Raw genomic sequence first — 21530 nt, forward strand, 5'->3', positions numbered from 1 at the left:
ATAAAATGCAAAAATAATCGCGTGAGCGGCTTGTGTGTCGTGCCGTGTAGATGGTAAAGTGTTAGCTATCGCCGCGCCCCTGCGCGGCCGTGGTTGGAACTCCGCCTCTTCTTGGGATGCCCGCTAGGTGGCGTTAGGCTCGCGAACACAAATAAAAAAATCATTTATCTATATTTAAATACATTTTATGGTATTTTTATAAATCTTCATTTTTAGTTTTAAAGTGTGTCGACAGATGGCAGTGAATTTACTGGGGTTACAAAATTTACTATGACAGTACCGCTCTAGTATAAGTTACTCTATGGTAATATGGACTTGTTGAATGGAGTGCTCATTAAATAATCACTTTTGTGTACCTGTTAACTATTCAATTGTTCTATTCGTAATGAAAAATAAATAGTGACACAGAAATTATGGCAGACTTCCTATGAGAATGTTATTATGTCGACTTCTCAGTCGAATACTTAACTAACGATCCCTTTGACCCCGAATATGTTGTTTAAAGCAGGGCTCGGAACCGGTATTTTTTAAAAACCCCGAAATAGCCCAATATTTTGAATTTTTTTATGCTCATTACGTAGGACTGAATCATGTATTTAGAAAACAATTTTGCATTATTAAAACGTCACATTAAAAATGAAATTATAAACAAAAGAACGAAAAAGAACGTAATAATACCGGTATTTTTGTATGGAGCAAATACCGGTTTCCGACCCCTGGTTTAAAGGGTTTTCAAATACACTATTCAGTAGAAGCAATATCGCAAGCAGCCATACTAATACCATGATTCGACAGCAGATGGCTTTTTAAACTACACTTCTGCACAAAAGTCATGGCGCAAACATCACACTTAAACCGTCTATCATTATTATGTATTCTCATATGTTCCCGCAGCGTATATTTCCTCGCATAAGACTTGTGGCAAACTTCACAGGAATATTTCCTTTCCCCGGTATGTTTCACCATATGGGCATTCAGCGCTTTCTTACTAAAGAATTTATAACCACATTCTGTACATTGGGCGTTCCTTTCCATGAGATGAGTCTTCTTTATATGATACATTAGTAAACTCTTTAGTATATAAGCTTTATTGCAAACATTGCATTTATATTGAGCTTCTGAATTATGTACTTTGACTAAATGTTGATTTCGCTGGTAGTAACTCCGGAATGGTTCGTTACAGAATGGGCAGTTTGAAATGTTTCTTGAACCTAAATGCTTAGTTTTCACATGGTAATGCTGTTTAGATTTACTAGCAAATACCTTATCACAGTGCGGGCACTTATGGCTGCCTTCCAGATGAGTTGATCGGTGTGAATTCAAAGACCGCTTAGTAGCGAAAGCAGTATCACATTTTTTACAAGTATAATTAGCATAATGCTTATTCATGTGCTGTTTCAGCATCTTAAAAGTCTCATAAGTTGACGAGCATAGCGCGCAGTCATATACATCGCCTTTCTTCAGCTTAAACTGTAATATATGATCTTTAATATCATTATAAATAGTTTTCTTATGTACCTTAACTAAATGGTTCTTCAGAACGCTTAAATTGTCCATTTTTTCATCGCACAAATTACAATTTAGTTCTCCTACGTCTAATTTCACATTGTATTCTGTCATATCGAAAGTAGATTTGAAGTCCAAGCGTTCTTTCTTATGATTTTCGGTGTGAGTTCTTAAATCAGCCGGGTCAGGGAAACGTTCTTCGCAGTACCCACATAAGAAGCCTAAAAGTGACTTGTTTTTGAAAGGTACAGCGTTAGAGTAAGTTAGTATAGTTTGGAGGTTAGCTCTGTGTTTCTTCTTGTCGTTTTTGAAGCGCGTAGACCACGCGATGTCTATCCTCTCGAGGGGGTCCGGTCTTGGGTGCTTGCGTCCCGTCTTGGCGATCTGGTTTATTTCTTTCTTTTTTAGTGTGGTTATGTCTGGGAGCTCGCAGGAATCTGTAAGTTCAGATTTACGTATTTCAATCAGTTTAAAAAATATTATGCCCTGGTGGTCCAGCGGTCTTAAAGAATGAATGGATTTCTTAGAACTAGAAGTTATTTACGAAATACGAGTTGTTCTTAATTCTAACTGGCCTTGGTTAGCGTTTTCGTATGAATCAAACGCGTGCTCTCGCTAATTCTTGGAATATTTTTTTCTAGCAAGATACCGGGAAAGTGGTAAAATGAAAAGAAGTACTACAGTCAGCTGCAGAAGTATGAATAATAAATAAATATTAGGGGACATCTTACACAGATCAACCTAGCCTGAACGAAACTAAGCAAAGCTGGTTCTGTTTGTGTGTACCAAAAACCTATGTAACTCCGTATAAGATGAATACAGTCTTAGGAAAAAACGTGCCTCGGAAATCAAGAAAATTTGATTCTCGGACAGATGGCGCCTACATCTTCGGCCTATTCTCGGCTAGATGGCGTTGACGGTTTCGTTTGTTATTTAACAATTTTAACACATATCAGTGAAAGAACATGGGTCAAAATCATATAAAAATAATAAATATAAATAAAAAAAACATTTATCCATATATATACTCATTTTTTGGTATTTTTTTACATTTGCGTTTTTTGCAGGCTTTTACTCCCTGCAATTTTTCACAGGGTGAATTTGCCAATGTCGGTTTTTTACTTTAAGAGAGTGCTTTAAGAGGCTTTTTGCATCAGCTGCTGTGGTGAAAGTAACTGCTACTCTGTTGCGATTTAATGCCACCTTCTTTTTGGATGTTGTTAACATTTGCTTGAGTAAGCAAAAGGCCTACATTGATGGGTTTTAGCATAGAGTAACTTATACTAGAGCGGTACTGTCATAGTAAATTTTGTAACCCCAGTAAATTCACTGCCATCTGTCGACACACTTTAAAACTAAAAATGAAGATTTATAAAAATACGATAGAATGTATTTAAATATAGATAAATGATTTTTTTTATTTGCATTAATTATTTTTATGATTTTGACCCATGTTCTTTCACTGATATGCGTTAAAATTGTTAAATAACAAACGAAACCGTCAACGCCATCTATACGACTGTAGGCCAAAACTAGTAGCGCCCTCTGAACGAGAATCAAATTTTCTTGATTTTCGAGGCACGTTTTTTCCTTAGACTGTATCCATCTATTACGGAGTTATATCTATCTTTGGTTTTAGGGAAGCATTGGAAGATGGTACAGAATCTCTAGAGACGTGAACTATAAATGTTCCATCATCTTCGGCATTGTACTCTCGGTATTTGCTGTCCAGGCTGGGGTGTTTGTATAAATGTGGGTTGAACTCGACTGGATTATTTTTGTTTAAATCAACTGTAGTATTTAGACTTACCTTGATTGGATTATTTTTATTTAATTCGACCACATGACTATTATTAGGCTCGCCTGTATTATTTGTATTACCCGACTGCTTATCGGCCTCTGTCGGGTTAATTACATTTTTTTTAGGGGAAGGCTCCAGCTTGGTTGGTGATAAATCCAAGTTACTTTTACGTGAGACTTTCTCCCAGTTCATGTCATTATCATCAGCCTCATCTGGAGGCTTCTCCTTCTCGTTACCATCCATCTAAACGCCTATATTAAAATATACCACCACCTGATTAGTAAATAAGGGAATTTGTTTTATTTATGGGAATATAACCTCAAAACGAACCACTCACTTAGCGCGCTACTCCTCAATCCATTTGCATTATTAGTTTCAATCGTGTGGCGATAGATGGCAGTAAATTTACTGTGACTAAAAAAATTACTATGACAGTAATTCTCTATTCTATATATTCTCTTTGTTTGTACAGTTGTTGTACTATGGGTGCTAGGCGACGATATACATACTTATATAGATAAATACATACTTATAGACATAGAAAACACCCATGATTCAGGAACAAATATTTGTGTTCATCACACAAACAAATGCACTTACCGGGATTCGAACCCAGGACCATCGGGTTCACAGGCAGGGTCACTACCCCACTAGGCCAGACCTAACATTAAACCTTTAATTATCATCATCTTTAGAGTTGTCACGGCTTGTTAAGAATTCCTAGGTTCCGCTCAGCAATCTAATCGCAAGAATTGTCGCAGGCACTAGTTTAACTTTAAAACTTACTCATGGAGGAAGCAAGTCTGTTCACGAGCGTCCTGATCTTCCTGGCGCGCTCACCGTCCTTCTTGAGGGGCTTCTTTCGCGCCTCGGCCTTCTTTTTCACCTCCCGGGCTTCGGGTTTGATCACTTGCATGGGAACTTCCCTGGCTGAAAGATAAACATATGTGGTATTTTCTATAAAAAGGGACCTTATTGTCGATGGCACTTACGCCATTATATACGATGCTCCGATATAAATACAATGCCGCGCGACGCTGTGCGGCGTAATCGCCATCGACAATAAGGTCCCTTTTCATAGAAAATGCCCCATACCATATATGCTAATATTTTACATTAAATCAAAGTAAATTTTGCAAATTAATGCAATTTTAATTGTTTAGTTAGTTTAAGCTCCTTTTTCATCACACTCGCTCAGTAAATGTGGAATTGCACGCAGGCTTAGCGGGAAATATAGAAAAAGCGTTTTCCCTAGGGAGTTATGAAGTTTCTAGTATTATAATTAACAGTTTTTTGCCTTTATACTTCATTTTTGTATCGCAAGTGTGATGAAAAACATTGTGTGTAACTCGGGGCGTAATAATATTGCAAACTCGAGTCTATACTCTCGTTTGCAATATTTAACTTACGCCCCATGTTGCACAATGTACTATTGTCAACTATTGTGTAACAAAAATAAAAATATAACTTTGCTAATCTGCGAATTAGCAAAGTAATATTTTTGTTACAATTCGAAGTAAAGCCTGTTTCTATTCATTATTTCTTTTGTGTATTACTTATAATTGCCATTATTGGTAAACAAACCAACTAGGACCTAGGTTATGTGCACATAATCAGGCCTCCTTCACTCGCTCAAGGCCACGCGCTATATGCCTACCGCTCGGCGTATCGTCGACGATACAACCGACAGAGGGCCGCCGAACGCCCGCCTGAGCGCTCGCACCGCACGTTTCCCGCGCTTACGCTTCGAAATACCGATACCACGTAATTATTGTGCAGTAGATGGGTGTAAAAGTCAAAAAACAAAAGAAAATCTGTGGTTTTTTTCATTTCCGAGAGAAAAAGAAAGGTGAGTAGTATTTTAAATCTATCATTATGAATTTTGTCACCATTTATTTCTTTGAACATAAGTAGATAAATCGTAAATTAAGGAGTTTTTTGAGTCGGGTATTATAAGTGTTGTTTTTAAATATTTGATTGACTAATAAAAAATGTGGTTGATTCGCAACATTCGTTTTATTACAATAATAACATAAGTAACAGTACAACCCTAGCGCATTCTTACGATGACGCGTTGGCACGTGACTCGCACGGCGAGCAACACAGTCTCGACTCTTTGTGCGCGTACTTATGGTACATTTCTTCTCGTCCTGAGCAGCAGGTATTATTATTAAGATTTTGTAGGCTATTATAGCGTAGGTATTTTCGCTTTTGTATGGGAATGATGTATCTGTTACGTAGTAACTATTTATTAATCTGTGACATAATTATATAGGTGTCAGCAGTTGATTCTTTACTTTCCCAAATCAAAATTACATTTGTCTTGTCAAGTATGGGCGGCTAAAGCATAACATAACATTAGCGGTACCATACAAAGTAAAACGCGGACCGAATATTCTTTAAGGCGCCATTCATTTATTACGTAAGACGATTTAGGGGGGGAGACGGGTCGAACACATCTTATTTTTTCTTACAAGGGGGAGGGAGGGGTTTTCATAGAGTTTTGAATGATTCACGGTTAGTTTCACTAGACTTATATTGACCGGGATATAGACCGTGATTACCTTTTGTATTATTTGTGAGCTCCCGATATTTAGACGCAGTTACATGCATCATGTTCACGGGTGACTTCACAAAAAACACAAAAAGTAATCACGGTCTATATCCCGGTCAATATAAGTCTAGTGGGGTTTTCATAGTTCTTACGTAAGATCACAAAGATCATAAAAAAAAAAGTATGTAATTATAACGTTTAAAATAACACTGACCCACACTAGGCTATCAAACACGGTGAAGATTTAGCTTAAACGGGCTCCAGTAACTTAAAAGGTACAAATAAAAGTTCCAAAAATATATTTTTTGAAAAATAAACACTAAATCAAACCAAACGTGCATTCATTTTTTCCTGTAGATTCTTACGTAATATACCAAATATAGGGGGTCAGCGTTTTCATATTTTTTCTTACATAGGGGTGGGAGGGGGTCAAAATCTGGCAAAAATCGTCTTACGTAATAAATGAATGGCGCTTAACTGCCTCTCTATCGAACCAAATCAAATCAGGCGCGGATCCAGCCCTCAAAAAAGGTTGTGGTCACAGCCACCCGAAAACCGAAAATCGGCCAAGTGCGACTCTAAGTTCGCTCATAAAGCAATTATGAGTCATGAATGACTTTTGAATTTGATTACCTATTTCCTTTTTCCTGCGCATCAGGACTTTGGCTTTGAATTAATTCAGAGCTGATTTCGTCCAATTAAATAGTCAGTTTTGATTAAATTCCAAATCAATTTCAATCAATCTTTTTTTTTGTTTCCTATACTAGCCACAGCTAGTAAACCAATAGGGCCATTCTTTGAGTAGAAATCTGGTTAGCAATATCAACCTCAGGTTTATGATAGTACGCCAAAAAGTTCTTTCCACTTTCGACAGCCATATTATGGTAACGATTGCGTTGATGATGCAGCAATAACCCTCCTTCACCTAATAAGTTGTTAAAGGCTTTCAATGGTTCTTTCACAAGTCGTCCAGGGTTCGATCTACCGAAATCGGAGGCATATGGTAGGTGGAGGGTAGTGACAAATAAGGCACAATATTTGCAATAAAGTCCCTGATCTTTATGTGAAAGCACAAGCCAGTGGAATTTTTCAAGATGTGATTTTTGGACATGTTTTCTGTAGAAATATAACCCATATCTAAATCGTCATTCACTTCAGCCGGAGGACTCCCAATTTCACTACCAATACTCAATGCCCCAGCCTCAACCTCAGCTCTAGGTTTTAAAAAAAAATATGTGTTAATCTTTCGCGTTGAAGCAGTATCATGACTCCGCTTACGTCCACTTGTACCACTACCCTTTTTCTCCACACTACCTCTACCCTCATCACCCTGTAAAACAATGCAACCAAAACTCAAAACAACATGCACAAGCAAGCTTTTCGAAAATATTAAAAATTGGCGTGAGGTGGGAGAGGTCTTATTTTTAAATGTATTTTATATTAGGTCCAATCTTGGTTAGCTGTAGGACTGTAACTTAAAAAAAAAATAGGTAGGCAATTTAATTACCAACGTAAACTAAATATATTTCCTGTTCTATGAAGTTTCAACCTTTCGTTGTGTATAATTAGCATAAGCAATTATGTGTAGGTATGACGCATAGATAAATAAATAAGCATAGAGTACTCCATATACCAGTTTCCTTACTTAATATATAGTATGGTAAAGTTTGAAAATTACTAATAATACATACGTATTATGAATCATTTTTAAACTCCCTTGATCCTAATACTTAGTAAACGTAGTTACGCTTAGCTGACTTATTTCCCTATAGTATGAGGTATTCCATTACTACTCAATCGACCACTAAATATGTAGGTAAATTATTTTATATTTGACTAGGTACATAACGAATCTACCCAATTAAAATTTTTAAATCTAAATGTTCATTCGAGATAGCATGATATGCCCCATAAATATATACCTATTGCACAGCTGCGTGAGTAGTTGTAGGATTTAATTTTCAAGATATTTACTTAGTCATTGACTAGAAGACGCCAAAAAACCCCCTCAAGAAAACAAATCACACACAACACGAAATATCATAAGTACAAATAATAAATCGATAAACAATGTAGGTAGTAGGTATTGAATATTTTATTGGATAATTTGTAACTTTGTTTTATTATAAAAGTAATATACATAGAGTAGCTTACTTACACGTCGAGAAACAATCAGAGCGATAAATTGCTCTGATTGTTTAGGTAAACCCTGGCCGAAATTAACAAAAAACAAAGTTAAAATAAAGTTACAAATGATATATAGAGTAGGGCATTGCATTAGAGCGGTAAAATAGCAATAATTTCATTAAAATAACTTACCATTGTGTCGAAACAACAATCACACTATCACAGCTATTTTACCCTGACTGACATTAACAAAAAACTTTTAAAGAATGGCGGCTTGCCTCGGAACTTTTGGCATTTTGGCGGGAATCTACATGTGCATGCATACAACTCAATACACTCTTGCTTTTAAATTAGTAGATCTGTCTATTGTCTATGGTCTGCGCGAGTGCGCGCTTCCAACCAGTAGTCATCTCTTTTTTTCTAATACATATTCATGCGCCAAAAAGAAACAGATAATATGTTGTCAAAAATGTGACAAAAAGTATCACCATTTTTGTCTATGGCTCTTTGCTGCGTTCCGAATCACGCACGATTCATTGTTTTTATTTTTTATTTTATGAAGGCCTATCGATCTCAATATACCGTGAAAGTGTAAAAAAGGTTGTGGGCATGCCCATCTTGCCCACAACGGTGGATCCGCGCCTGAATCAAATCATATTTTATTTTGTATGTAATAAGGTCGACTATAGAGGCATGATAACGTAATTTCGATTTTCGTTTTTCGCGGTATGGCCTCTTGTCTCATCTTACTATTAAGTGGAATGTAAGTACCTGTATCCGCCAGGAAGTAGTCATCGGAGTCATCCTCACTCTCATTTTTGGGCTCCACCTTCACTTCAAACGGCTTCTCTTCTGTAAATCAGTATATTTGCAATTAGGAATTAAAGATTCCCCGGTAAGCTCGGCCGAATTTCACCTTCCCATACAAACGGAGTTTCGTTCTCATTTTAAAACTACCTGTTGGATTGTAATGAAACTTTGCACATACAATGACATGAGGTATATCTAGGCCTGTAATTAGTTTACATAGCTCCAGCTTATAAAACAAGCCAAATAGAGCAAAAACAAGTTTTGTATGAAAAACTTAAATTTGCTGTATTTTTGTACTATGGTATCTGAAGCTACATAAACTAATTACAGGCATAGATCTTATCCTATTGTAAGTACAAAGTTTCAGAGCAATCTAGATAGTAGTTTTAAAATGAGAGTGTAACTACGTTTGTATGGAGAACCGAGCTTGCCGGGGACTCTCAAGTAAAATAGGTATTCATTCGCCACAACAAACTTGTAATGTAAGGCTCTCTTAATCAGAGATCTGCAGGTGTCTGCCGATGTTTCGGAGGTTCCGGGGCAAACTGCCGAATCCGACAAAAGAGCAGCCGATTCGACGGTGCCACGCTTTTTTGTCGCATAAATAGTTTTGGGTTTTTTTTAATACCACGTCGGTGGCAATCAAGCATACGGCCCGCCTGATGGTAAGCAGTTACCGTAGCCTATGGACGCCTGCAACACCGAAGATATTACACGCGCGTTGCCGACCCTTTGAAAACCTGTACACTCCTTTTTTGAAGAACCCCATACTGTAGCCCCTCGGGAAAACCCCGGCAGGGAGCTCATTCCACAGCCGAAGCGTATAATTTTATAAAAGTTTATAAAACGTTTATATGTTAGTCTATATTATTTGTAATATGGGCCTTGTTGCCTAAATAAATAAATAAATTTATCATTGTGGTTGAGGTTGATGCAAATTTTGTAGTTGTTCCTCATGTTGGCGGATAGAATTAACTTTTAAGAGGAAAGGGGATGGCCGCTTCTCCATACAAACGTAGTCCCCATTTTCCTCTCTGGAATTGACATTATGGAAAATATTTTTATATAATTTGATGTATACAAACCATATCTATGACTAAGTTTGACTTTTTTAGATTTTTTTGATTATTGGATAAATTAGGAGCGAAAAACAGATTTCATACAAATGTTTAAATGCTCCTAACTTTTATAATAATTAAAAATTCGAAAAAAATCAAACGTAGGGGCATAGCTGTGATTGATATACAACAAACTGTGTCAAAATATTATCAATAATGTTAATATCCAGAGAGGAAAATGAGGACTATGTTTGTATGAAAAGGTGATTTCGCGCGGCTCCACTTTCGTCTTAAAATTATGTTTTTGTGGAGTACCATTTTCAACACAAGATTGCAGCTGCTTGAGGAACTCCCGCTCGGAGACTAGCACTTGCTCCTTGAAGCGCATGGCACTCCGCAGTTGCTTGATGCAGTCCTCGCAGATGTTCCCGTTCTCCAACTTGGCCAGCTGAGAAAGGAATACTTGTTATACGAGAACTTTTTTTATTTGTTGTTTACGAAAATACCATACTCTTTCGTAATTCAAAGACCGCAGATTTTTAGGACATACAATGATAAATAATAATCCATACTAATATTATAAATCCGAAAGTCTGTCTTTCTTTCTGTCTGTGTGTTCCCTCTTCACGCGTAAACCGCTAAACCGATTTAGATGAAATTTGGCATAGATATAGGTTGAGTCCCTGAGAAGGACATAGGATAGTTTTTATCCCAAAAATCATCCCTTAAGAAAGTAAAAAGCGGGGTGGAATTGATATAATTAGCGAAGTGCCTGCTAATTTGTGTGCATAATATGCTCAAATTTTGATTGCTATGAGAATTTTTCCAGGCGCTAAACTTACTTTAGCTGCTGTTACTAAGTCCGCGCAGACGAAGTCGTGGGCAAAAGCTAGTAAATAAATAAATATAATTTATTTCGAGTAACTATCAGACTCATATTTTATGGCTAATGTACTTATAGCTATGTTAGAATCTACATTTCATAGAAATAAATAATTAATAGGGCAATGTTTCTAGAAGCACCTACGTAAAGCGTAGTTAAACATAATAGGTACTTTTAGAGACAAGCAAATCATCGCAATGCCTCAAATACGGGCAGTCAAACCGCTCGGCTATCGAACGCAGGATGGGGTAATGATATTGCGCTTATATTGAAGTAGCTTTTGCCCGCGACTTCGTCTGCGTGGAGTTAGTAATTTGGGTAGCTTATTTTTTATCCAATATGCTTTTTATCGATTCCCTATACAAACTTTCACCCCCCTCCCCCCTCCCTTAAAGAATGATTTCTGGGATAACAACTACCCTATGTCCTTCCCCGGGACTCAAACTATCTCTGTACCAAATTTCAACTAAATCGGTTCAGCGGTTTAAGCGTGAAGACAGACAGACAGACACACTTTTGCATTTATAATATTAGTATGGATAGGGAACTCAATCCACCAAATTTTATAAATAAAATAATAAAATAAAAATAAAAATTATTTAATTCAGACTTTCAAAAAATCCATATTTTGTTAGTGATACTTAAACTAGGGAACCTATAAACTAAGTGTTAGTCTAATTATAACATTTACAACATTTACATAATTAACCCGAATTATAGTAACCCGACAAAAAAAAAACAAATAAAACATGTCCCATACAATATTTATGAAACATTTATGATTTATGATTGTTTAATTTTATATTTGGTGTAACCATGGTAATGTTATTGACTGAAATTGACAAGGACCCATAGCATAATAGGTACACAGGCATTTTGAACTTTACACATTACAACATCACATTACTGTTGTTGCTGAGGATAAATACTAAACTTTGACACTTTTGGTTTCAATTCTAACCACCTTGATCTGTAGGTTTTCGTCGCGACGCCTGCGCGTTATGTTATCACATTTAGGGCATATCCAAATCTTTCTCAACTCATTTCCATGCTCCCTTAAAAAGGCCGAGGTGTAATTGAAACATTTCAAGTGATAAAAATCTTTACATTTAGAGCAATTCAATAGTTCTCCTCTCTCAATTTTTAAGTTGCAAGCTAAACAATTAATTTTAAATAGAGTATCGATTCAATACAATATTAAGTCTTCAATATTAAGTCACTTTAGTTAGCACTTTTTTATCCACTGCGCATTGCTCGGTTTTGCTATCATGTCCTATATGTAATAGTGTAAATGTTTATACTGTCCTTAGCTAGATACAATTACGGCGTGGCAGAATAACAGCGTCCGTTGCTAAAAACCTTTGGGGCTGCTGTGCCCCGAAGCCTTTTTGGCACAGACATCAGCTGAGCCACCTTCCCTTTCAATTAGTTTGTAAGCATTATCGTGTACTTTTATTATGTACCTATGTTACAACTTCTTGAATAAACGTCTTTTATTATTATTATTATTATAAGTCGGTTATCTATAGCGTTCGACACTGACCGCACAGAACGCAACTCTTTCCAACAAATAGGCACGGTGCCGCGCAGTGCTAGAGCAGCTCTGCGCTCGCTCCGATGACTCACCGGTCGACACGGACGGCAGAGAATCCGATCTGTTCCACCAAATGCGCACTGTGTTACACTGTGTCTTGACGGGTATCACTAGATTTAAATTTTGATTGTTGATTATTTCTAACTTAAGCCTCCAATCTTCACAGTTTTTTCACATTTTAGTATGTCTATAAAATTATATAACATTTCATACGCGGCGATTGCCTTTTACACTATTTTGATTTTTTATTTACGGAGATGGTTTAGCACAAGTTATTACGGTCAGCTTGCACGGTCGGCATTGAACTGAGATTCAGTAGTAAAAGCCCTGGAGGGTGAGGCAATTCAACAACCGTTTGCCATATTTTGTGAGACAAATATTTAGGACATATTGAGCAACTTTTACTATGGAACCAACCCCAAAATCATGAAAAAAATTTGCAGTTTCATTTTGGCTGATCAGATGTCAGTGTATTCTATAGTCCAAATTTTTTTTGCTATTTTAAGGTAAAAAATATTACTTTGCTAATCTGGGAAAAGATAATGTGCTAGTCAACCAGTGCTAACCCATTATACTTACTTGCGTATTTTTACATGCAATTAATGTTCCTACCCTCCCACTGCAAATATAAATACGCAAATAAATATAACAAAGAACAATACTCGACGTGTTCTTTCGTGTGTGTTCTTTTGGTGGTGGTTGGTGTTATTTGCGTATTTATTTTTGCGGTGGGAGTAATTGTACAAGTACGCGGGGAGTTATATGAGGATAAAAAACGAAGTTCAAAATCTTTCGCGAGAGATGATAAAACTGATAAAACCAAAAAGAACATTGTATTGTTACTCAGTTCCAAATATCTTGTGTATAGTTCTTTTGTACTGTAGTTGGGTGATATAGTACAATTTTTAACGAAAATACACTGGATACTTACGACGATATTGAAACATCCCTGCAGCATATCCGAATATATTTCGGTGGTGTCCAACCATACATAGCTAGAGTACAAATTTTTTACCAAGCCATGGGACAAACAACATCGGCATATACTTGATAAATCCATCGTGTTTCTTATGTCATTAGTTCGAAGTACAAATAATACTTGATTATTATCTACTTAAAAACGTACAGATTTTCTGATATTTCGAGTCTTACGATTGAGTTGATGAGTTGAGATGACATGTGACATTTCTTTCCATGAATCTAGTATTACTATGGATTGGGCAGGGGAACTGACAGAACGGGATAGTCTTATGTATCTTTCGGTAGGAGTAGCAGAGAAAGCGCTATTATTGTTTTCCTTGTCAAACTCACAATTTTTAATTTCGTAAATTTCATGAATCTAGTATAACTGGATCGGTCATGAGGGGTGGGGGAAAATGACCGAACGGGATAGTCTTATGTATCTTTCAGTAGGAGTAGCAGAGAAAGCGCTGTTATTGTTTGTCCTTGTCATAGTTTCACTTTTCCACCGCTGCCACAACCGAGGTTGTGGCAAACAAATAAGTACGTGACATGTCATGTTTGTTCGTTGCTTGTTTAATTATTGTTGTTTTGTATGAAATTGTGCTTTCTCTTATGAAATATAGTGATGGTTAGCGTTTTGAATGCTTGAACTTTGATAAAATAATGGTGAATTGTTCTGTAATCGGCTGTAATAGCCGCTCTGAGCAAAAATATGAGATCATAACCTTTCACACGTAAGTACGGTATTTTACACCTTCCTCTTAACGCAATATGTGAGAATAATATCGTAAAATTACGTTACACTCAAAGCAATGTAGAATCAAACGATTTCAATAAAAATATTACAATTATTTACGCAAATTAACAAAACATTATTTGTAAAATTATCCGCCCAAATTACGTAGGTAGGTAGGAGTCTGAGGTCAGCCATTTTTAAACTTCTTCTTAATTTAGCTGCATAAGAATCATGTTAGGGATACCAGATGAAAATATCATAATTTTATGGGTAATTTTGACCTCGAAGTTTTTTCGTACTTCTAATTCCAAAAAAAATAAACAAATGAGTAGATTAAATGTGGTGTACATTAATTGGTGTGATTGCGATTTGTGATTTCTTTAAATTAAAACCCATAATACATTTTATTTTACGTTTTATTTACTAAACATGTTTAGTTTTGTACATAGAGTAACTTATACTAGAGCGGTACTGTCATAGTAAATTTTGTAACCCCAGTAAATTCACTGCCATCTGTCGACACACTTTAAAACTAAAAATGAAGATTTACAAAAATACGATAGAATGTATTTAAATATAGATAAATGATTTTTTTTATTTGCATTAATTATTTTTATGATTTTGACCCATGTTCTTTCACTGATATGCGTTAAAATTGTTAAATAACAAACGAAACCGTCAACGCCATCTATACGACAGCTGGCCAAAGCTAGTAGCGCCCTCTGAACGAGAATCAAATTTTCTTGATTTTCGAGGCACGTTTTTTCCTTAGACTGTATCCATCTATTACGGAGTTATATCTATCTTTGGTTTTGTACCACCTGCGCGAATTATAGAAGGTATTTCATTGTCCATACGCCTAAAAGGAACGGCCCATTGACATTTTATTTAACAATTTTTTAATACCGTCAAACAAGCTAACTTTGCCTCCAGGGTAATCGCCCCAACGTGATGTCAAATATTGGGGTAATTTTTACCAATATAGTATCCCCACGTTTATGACGTCATCTGTGTCTATCCCTTACGGGCGCACGCGGTAGGCCATATCTATAGAAATATACTAGATCTATGATCAAGAATGTTTACCCGCGTGTGACGTCATCCGAGCATTGACCAATCACAGAGCGTTCACGTCCCTGATGAACATTCAAAAAATATTAATTTTTTTTTGTTTATTTTCCAAAAAAATAAACATAATTTACATTCAAATATAGTGAAATATACTTTATTAGTTTATTATCTTTCAGGATGACAGCAATTCGTTATATATTATACACACACAAATACCCTATTGGCCGGTGAATATCCACGACGCAGAATCGAATGTAAAGTACCTACTCTCTCTGTCAATGTCAGTACTGTCACTGTCAGGTCATGCTGTCAAGTTCAGCCAAAGAGTATTGTAATCGAATATCGATCGCTTATTTGTATATTAGTTATTTTTAATAAGTGTTACCCGTGTGTGTATACTACATATAATATTTATTTTGATTTTTGAGTCGGCCTTCTGGTACTTGGTTCTTGTATTACTTAATATATTATAAGCAAAAGCATACGTCTATTAGTTGCAATGTTCCGCCGCCGGAGTGCAGCACTAGCGCAAACCGTAAACGTAACAATAATTTGAGTTAATAAGGAAGAGAATATAATAATGTAATAATGCATCAGTGCTGCGTATTTGGATGTAGGAATGAAGGGCATCATGGATTTCCGAGAGACCAAAATGTAAGAAAACTATGGGAAGCGGCCATACCCACGCGTGATAATAACGTGTTTATAGCAAAAAAAACTTCAAAAATATGTGCAGCACATTTTAAGTCCGAAGATTTCATTAAGGTTGGAAGGTTTTCAGGTAAGATTTTCGAAATTATGGAAAAATTAAATGAAAATGAAAATATTTATTTCAGACACCCGGTGTCCATATTTTTTTTTCTTTCTCTTTTATTACTATGAAAGGAAAAACTTTCCCTTTTATCACTATGGAAAAAATTATTTATTTACCAAAAAGTGTACAGGATTTTCTTAACCTAGGAAAGCCACACTGGGCTTAATCTAAACAAGTAAAAACACAATTTAGGTCTAGTAAAAAGTTTACATCAAGGCATGTTATTAACTATTGTAGACAGCAGATGTATTTGAGTTGTGTATGTGGTGTTTGTGTGTTTATGTGTGGGTTGTATGACTGAGCGAAACAAATAAGTTTCCCAGTAATAAAGCCTACCGAGAAGTTGTCCAACCATTTTAACACACTGAAGTCCACCTTATATCATTTTATTCTGAGCAGAACGTAAAGTCTTGTTTATTTTCAGGATTAGTGAACACCAGGCGCATTTTAAAGAAGGGAATAGTGCCTTCCATTTTTCAGTGCAACAAAACAGAAGATGTAAAATCTAAGCAAAGGCTAGATCGGGCTGAAGTGGGTGAGTCAATTTTTTTTTTTTCATACAGTAGAAACCGTTTATAACAACTTCGCTTATAATGAACCAGATAAATAAATAAGGCTAGCAGTTTAATTAATTACTGCTAGCCTTTCTATGTATAGTATGGTTTATTATCTAGTCCAGTTTCCCCTCTTGGTTGGAAGGTCAGGTGTCAGTCGCTTTCGTAAAAACTAGTGCCTACGCCAATTCTTGGGACTAATCCACTAACTAATTGCCAAGCGGACCCCAGGTCCCCATGAGCCGTGGCAGAATGCTGGGACAACACGCGGAAGATAATAATGTATGCTATTTTTAAAGTGTTTATCTGTGGGCCAATAGTTGCCTGAAAATAAAGATTTTCATTCATTCAATAGTAGAAACTGCTACTACAACAAGTGCAGGACAAGTGCTGGTGGCCTAGCGGTAAGAGCGTGCGACTTTCAATCTACAGGTCGCGGGTTTAAACCCCGGCTCGTACCAATGAATTTTTCGGAACTTATGTACGAAATATCATTTGATATTCACCAGTCGCTTTTCGGTGAAGGAACACATCGTGAGGAAACCGAACTAATCCTAACAAGGCGTTGTTCCCCCTCTGGGTTGGAAGGTCAGATGGCAGTCGCTTTTGTAAAAACTAGTGCGTACATCAATTTATTCATGGCAAAACGTTGTACATGCAAGATGTAAATGACTAATGATGACCATCAATCTGACCTAGTGGGTAGTGAACATGCCTATAAAGCCGATGGGCCCGATGGCACAGGGCGGACACATACTGGGCGGGCTATACATCAAAAATCACTTGCGTTTCTACGTGTGAACGGCACGTCTGTACACGCGGCATGCGTCATAGTGTAAGTTGCTTAAAAATAGTACTGAGCGGCCGGCGAACGACCGTCAATCTGCTGTCGCGGGGCGAGGTAATTCGAGTCGGGGTGGGGCGGTGCGTGGCCGTTCTGTATGATAATACTATTACTTATTCTGTGCCCATGGTTCTGGGTTAAAATCCTGGTAATGGTATTTATTTGTGTGATTAGCATGGATATTTGTTCCCGAGACATGGGTGTTTTCTATGTATTTAAGTGTTTACATATCATTTATATCATTGTGTGAGTAACCATAACACAAGTCTTCTTGAGCTTACTGTAGGGCTTAGTCAATGCATGCTAATGTCCTATAATCTATAATATTGATATTTTATTCACTTTTCTTCCTTGCAGGTATGGTTACATTGGAACTGGAAGTAGTGAAAAAGGAAGTAGTCATGAAAGAGGAGCCATGTGATGATTTAGTCAGTGAAAATGCTACCAGCCTGTATGACGTCCATGTGGCCGAAGATGAGGATGGTTAGTATTAAGTAACTATCAGAGGTATAACAAAAGAGGTTAAGTTAAGTGGTAAAAAAAGGTTTTTATTAACTTTCTTGCAGGTATGGTTACATTGCAACTGGATGTAGTAAAAAAGGAAATAGTTGTGAAGGAGGAGCCCCCGTGTGATGACTCAGGCAGTGAAGGTGCGGCCAGCCTGTATGCCGAACATGTGGTCAAAAATGAGCCCGTGCTAGGGCCTGAGAGCCTTCAGCAGCATGGTTAGTGTGAAGTATACATAGTTACGGCAGGAAGGAATCTTATACTTGGGGTCCCATCAGCCCAAAACAAGGAGTCCCACATAACCACTCGGGTTCGTCCCCGCGCCCGAGTGGTATGCGTAATTGCATTTTTCCCCCCCTAAAAAAAAAAAAAAGGAAGGAATCTTCCTACAAAACCGAAGTTTGACAGCGGTTCAGGGTCGAATCATGCTATCCCTTTCTAATATATGGGTTGTGAAAATTCAAATCATTATCTTATCTGTGGTCGTGCACGCAAAGGGACGTCAAGTAGTGCCAACCCTAATAATTACTCGGAGCAATGCTGAGCCGAACGGAGCCGAGTTTGCCCGAAGCTAGGGGATTCGCACCCATGGTTTACGGCTCGGCAACGACGTTGCGCGACTGGCGGCGGTAACCATAGGTTGGAGCGAGACACAGTGATCGGACCTTTCGTTCCCACCTATGGTTGCCGCCGCCGCCGCCGGTCGCGCTATGTCGTGGCCGGGCCGTTATAGTCCCCAAGTTCCCCAACCAACCAAGCCGACCTATAGCGCGCTCTAGACTACGCGGCGCGAAGCCGCGAACGCGATTCGATTCGATTCGCGCGTCGATTTCACTGATTAGTGAACCAGACTCCAAACTCGCGTTCGCAGCTTCGCGCCGCGATTCGCGCACGAGTGTGGAGAGGGCTTATAGTATTTTTATAACACGAAACATATGGTGACGTGTATCATCTCCATATAATTTATAACCTTAAAACGCCAAATCTGTTCCAATCCTGTTTAAAAGATACTATAACTGCATGGCATTTGCAATATTACAAAGTGTGGCAATATCAAAACGAATGTCCAATTTCTATGGACATATGACGGTTATATTTGTAATGAGTAGAGATGCACCGGATATTCGGTTACTATCCGGTATCCGACGCTTATTTTAATATCAGGCCGGATACCGGATAGTAACTGATTTCGGAGTAAGCAAATTGGATTTAAGAATTTCTATTCTATTCTAACCTTCATTACGAATCATTATAAACCGAAATGTAGGTATAGTTCCGTCGGCCGAATATTCGTCGACCGGATACCGAATATTCGGCCGATAGTCAGGCCGAACATCCAGTATTCGGCCAAACAACTATCCGTTGCATCTCTAATAATGAGTGTAATGACATGCCTCACTTTGTTCTATTCATATCGGTGCATAGTTAGACAGAATATTTACTTTTTTCTTGCAGGTAACCTAGTTAGACAGAATATTCACTTTTTTCTTGCAGGTAACCATACATTGGAACTGGATATAGTGAAAAAGGAAGTAGTCATAGAGGCGCCCCAAAGTGAAGAAGGCTTTGAATACGCCGACTATGTGGTCAAAGATGAGCTCGTATTTGGATCCGAATGCCAGCAAAAGCGTGGTTGGTATCGGCGATATGTTTCCCATAAAGTTTTAAGTCATAATGTATTGTTTGTCCGCATTTTCGTTAGTCATAATTTGGTTTTTCTCAGACCCGCGTAATTTTTCAGGATTGCCATAAAATGACTGGCCTGCCCTAATTCTGCAGCGCATCCACCATATTCGCGGAGTTACGCACCGATGGGTTTGCAGCAATCTTGCGCAAAAATGCAGCGTCTCTGCTGAGCAGAACGAGGGACAGCCCAAACAGCATCCTAAAGATGATTGCTGATCATGTGTGTTGTCCTGTAATTAATGAAATAATTTTAAATGTAAAATCGAATTTAATTTTTAAGTACTAACATTATTTTTAAGAATATACTAACAAAAATTAAGATCATGTTATCTTTATTTAATAAATAAATTGAAAATGAATAAAACAAACCTAAACTATCTATAGGATAGCCTTACGAAAATTCTGAAAAGTTAACGGTTATGACTAATGACAGAATTATGACTAATGATAATCTGACAATCATTACATTATGAGTTTCAATAATTATGTCAAACAAAGGGACCCCATATCGACAAAGCTCTTAGTACATTTATGACATTAATAAACGGTCCATTCCAACTTATGGTTCTTTTCTACAAATCTAATATATCTTTTTACGCGCGTTACGTAGATGCAATAAATAAGTAATAAGTACCTACTTAAATATTAGGCATCTGTATACCAATGGAACAAAATAAAACTATCTGAAAATGTATTTAGTTTTATTAAAATTACATTAAATATCACTAGCTAGGGCACGAATTAATAAACTAGTGGATGTGAAATGACTCCTATTTAGTATGAAAACCAGTGTCGCTAAACTCACACATTCATAGCCACGTTAAAATACGTCACACACTTACAAAATTGCTCTGATTCGTAGCAACTTTCCATACCAAAAAGTTATTACCGGTGGACATTTCTCGAACGAATATCAACTGTAGGCTACATGAGTGACGGTTTAAAATATAATGTCAAAGCTATATGACATACGACTCTTTCATTATCTCATTCATCTCACAAAAGCTCGCTCAACGTTCACTTAATACAACTACTCAACACCAGATGGCGTTATTTTATATAATTTTAAAATCACTTACTTATTACAGGCGAGAAAAGGGCTAAAAAACCAGTATAAGTAAGGTCTAATTACGCATGGTTTGTTACGGATCTCACGGTCACGTTACACTGGTGTTTTCGAGACCTCTACACGCCTGCGAGTAGCTAACCGTTGGAACTTCTTTCCATTCGACGATATAGGGAGGGGACAGTGTAATCGGAGTGTTTTATCGATATTTGTGTGTTCAGTTAGGTATTGATATTTCATTACCGTATGTTTTAACACATTTAGATGATACTTTATTTATGATTATAATATAGGTAGTGATAATCGTGATTGTATGAAAAATAATATGTAGTACAGTACAACAAATATCTAACTAGAAATTTGTTTCTTATTAATTGACCAACTAGGTTGGTAATGTGAACATTAAATACCTATATATCTTAAAGTCAAACAGATAAAATCATAGTTCTTTAAAGGTCTATTAACTCGGTATTGCTGTTATTTTGTAATCACAAATCTGCAATTGCTTACATACGTAAGTATTCGTCTTTAACAATATATTTACTTGTAGCAGCATTTAAGGTCAATCTAGACGGGACAACCTGATTAAATTGTCAAATTAATTGTATGGTGTGAAAGCATACATGAAACTGGCTCATCGATCCCACTTGATTTGATTGTAAGATTGTAACCTATCAAATCAGGAAGGGGGGCGGCAAAATTCCAATATTTGACGCTAGTTTGCGTGGTACGGAACACTTTTTATTAATTAAGTGAGCCCGAATGTCACTAATAATTACTAAATTAGTAACTAAGATTTAGGCGTGTGGACGCTAGATGAGATGTATGGCAATTTTATCCCCAGAAATCTTTCTCTAAGAAATGCTCCTAGCAAATGGTGCTATATTTTTGCGGAAACTAATTTTCTTGCCCAGTAGCATTGATCCATTTATTTTTAATATCGGCATCTTGTGGTA

At 37.0% G+C, this 21530-nt stretch overlaps 2 protein-coding genes across 4 annotated transcripts; one reads left to right on the top strand and one right to left on the bottom strand.

Moving 5' to 3' along the window:
* Window positions 1–201: 201 nt before the first annotated feature.
* LOC134752331 (zinc finger protein 813-like) lies at window positions 202–13500 on the bottom strand. Of its 2 annotated transcripts, none has more exons than XM_063688005.1 (5): window positions 13265–13500; window positions 10172–10304; window positions 8760–8840; window positions 4094–4228; window positions 202–1943 (listed from the first exon to the last, which is right to left on the bottom strand). In XM_063688005.1, the coding sequence occupies exons 1-5, from the start codon at window positions 13391–13393 to the stop codon at window positions 742–744; spliced, it is 1680 nt and encodes a 559-aa protein (XP_063544075.1). In that variant the 5' UTR covers window positions 13394–13500; the 3' UTR covers window positions 202–741. The 2 variants fall into 2 exon arrangements, with proteins under 2 accessions (XP_063544075.1, XP_063544074.1); XM_063688004.1 differs by having other exon boundaries at window positions 4094–4237.
* A 1931-nt stretch (window positions 13501–15431) lies between these two features.
* LOC134752222 (uncharacterized) lies at window positions 15432–20102 on the top strand. Of its 2 annotated transcripts, XM_063687845.1 has the most exons (6): window positions 15435–15884; window positions 16342–16452; window positions 17673–17798; window positions 17882–18040; window positions 19317–19454; window positions 19564–20102. In XM_063687845.1, exons 1-6 carry the CDS (start codon window positions 15692–15694, stop codon window positions 19572–19574), a joined length of 738 nt encoding a protein of 245 aa, XP_063543915.1. In that variant the 5' UTR covers window positions 15435–15691; the 3' UTR covers window positions 19575–20102. The 2 variants fall into 2 exon arrangements, with proteins under 2 accessions (XP_063543914.1, XP_063543915.1); XM_063687844.1 differs by having other exon boundaries at window positions 15432–15884; window positions 19317–19570.
* The last annotated feature ends 1428 nt before the right edge of the window (window positions 20103–21530 follow it).

The sequence above is a fragment of the Cydia strobilella genome, chromosome 24, assembly GCF_947568885.1.
Source record: "Cydia strobilella chromosome 24, ilCydStro3.1, whole genome shotgun sequence".
Taxonomy (NCBI): Eukaryota; Metazoa; Arthropoda; class Insecta; order Lepidoptera; family Tortricidae; genus Cydia; species Cydia strobilella.

Excerpts from the sequence above, each read along its gene's own strand:
- LOC134752331 (XM_063688004.1), bottom strand. The coding sequence starts at position 13,393 with ATGGATTTATCAAGTATATGCCGATGTTGTTTGTCCCATGGCTTGGTA. Across the intron at positions 10,305-13,264 it reads AGGGATGTTTCAATATCGTC|CTGGCCAAGTTGGAGAACGG; the intron begins GTAAGTATCCAG and ends TTCCTTTCTCAG. Across the intron at positions 1,944-4,093 it reads CAGACTTGCTTCCTCCATGA|ATTCCTGCGAGCTCCCAGAC; the intron begins GTAAGTTTTAAA and ends CTGAACTTACAG.
- LOC134752222 (XM_063687844.1), top strand. The coding sequence starts at position 15,692 with ATGCATCAGTGCTGCGTATTTGGATGTAGGAATGAAGGGCATCATGGA. Across the intron at positions 15,885-16,341 it reads TAAGGTTGGAAGGTTTTCAG|GATTAGTGAACACCAGGCGC; the intron begins GTAAGATTTTCG and ends GTTTATTTTCAG. Across the intron at positions 16,453-17,672 it reads GCTAGATCGGGCTGAAGTGG|GTATGGTTACATTGGAACTG; the intron begins GTGAGTCAATTT and ends TCTTCCTTGCAG.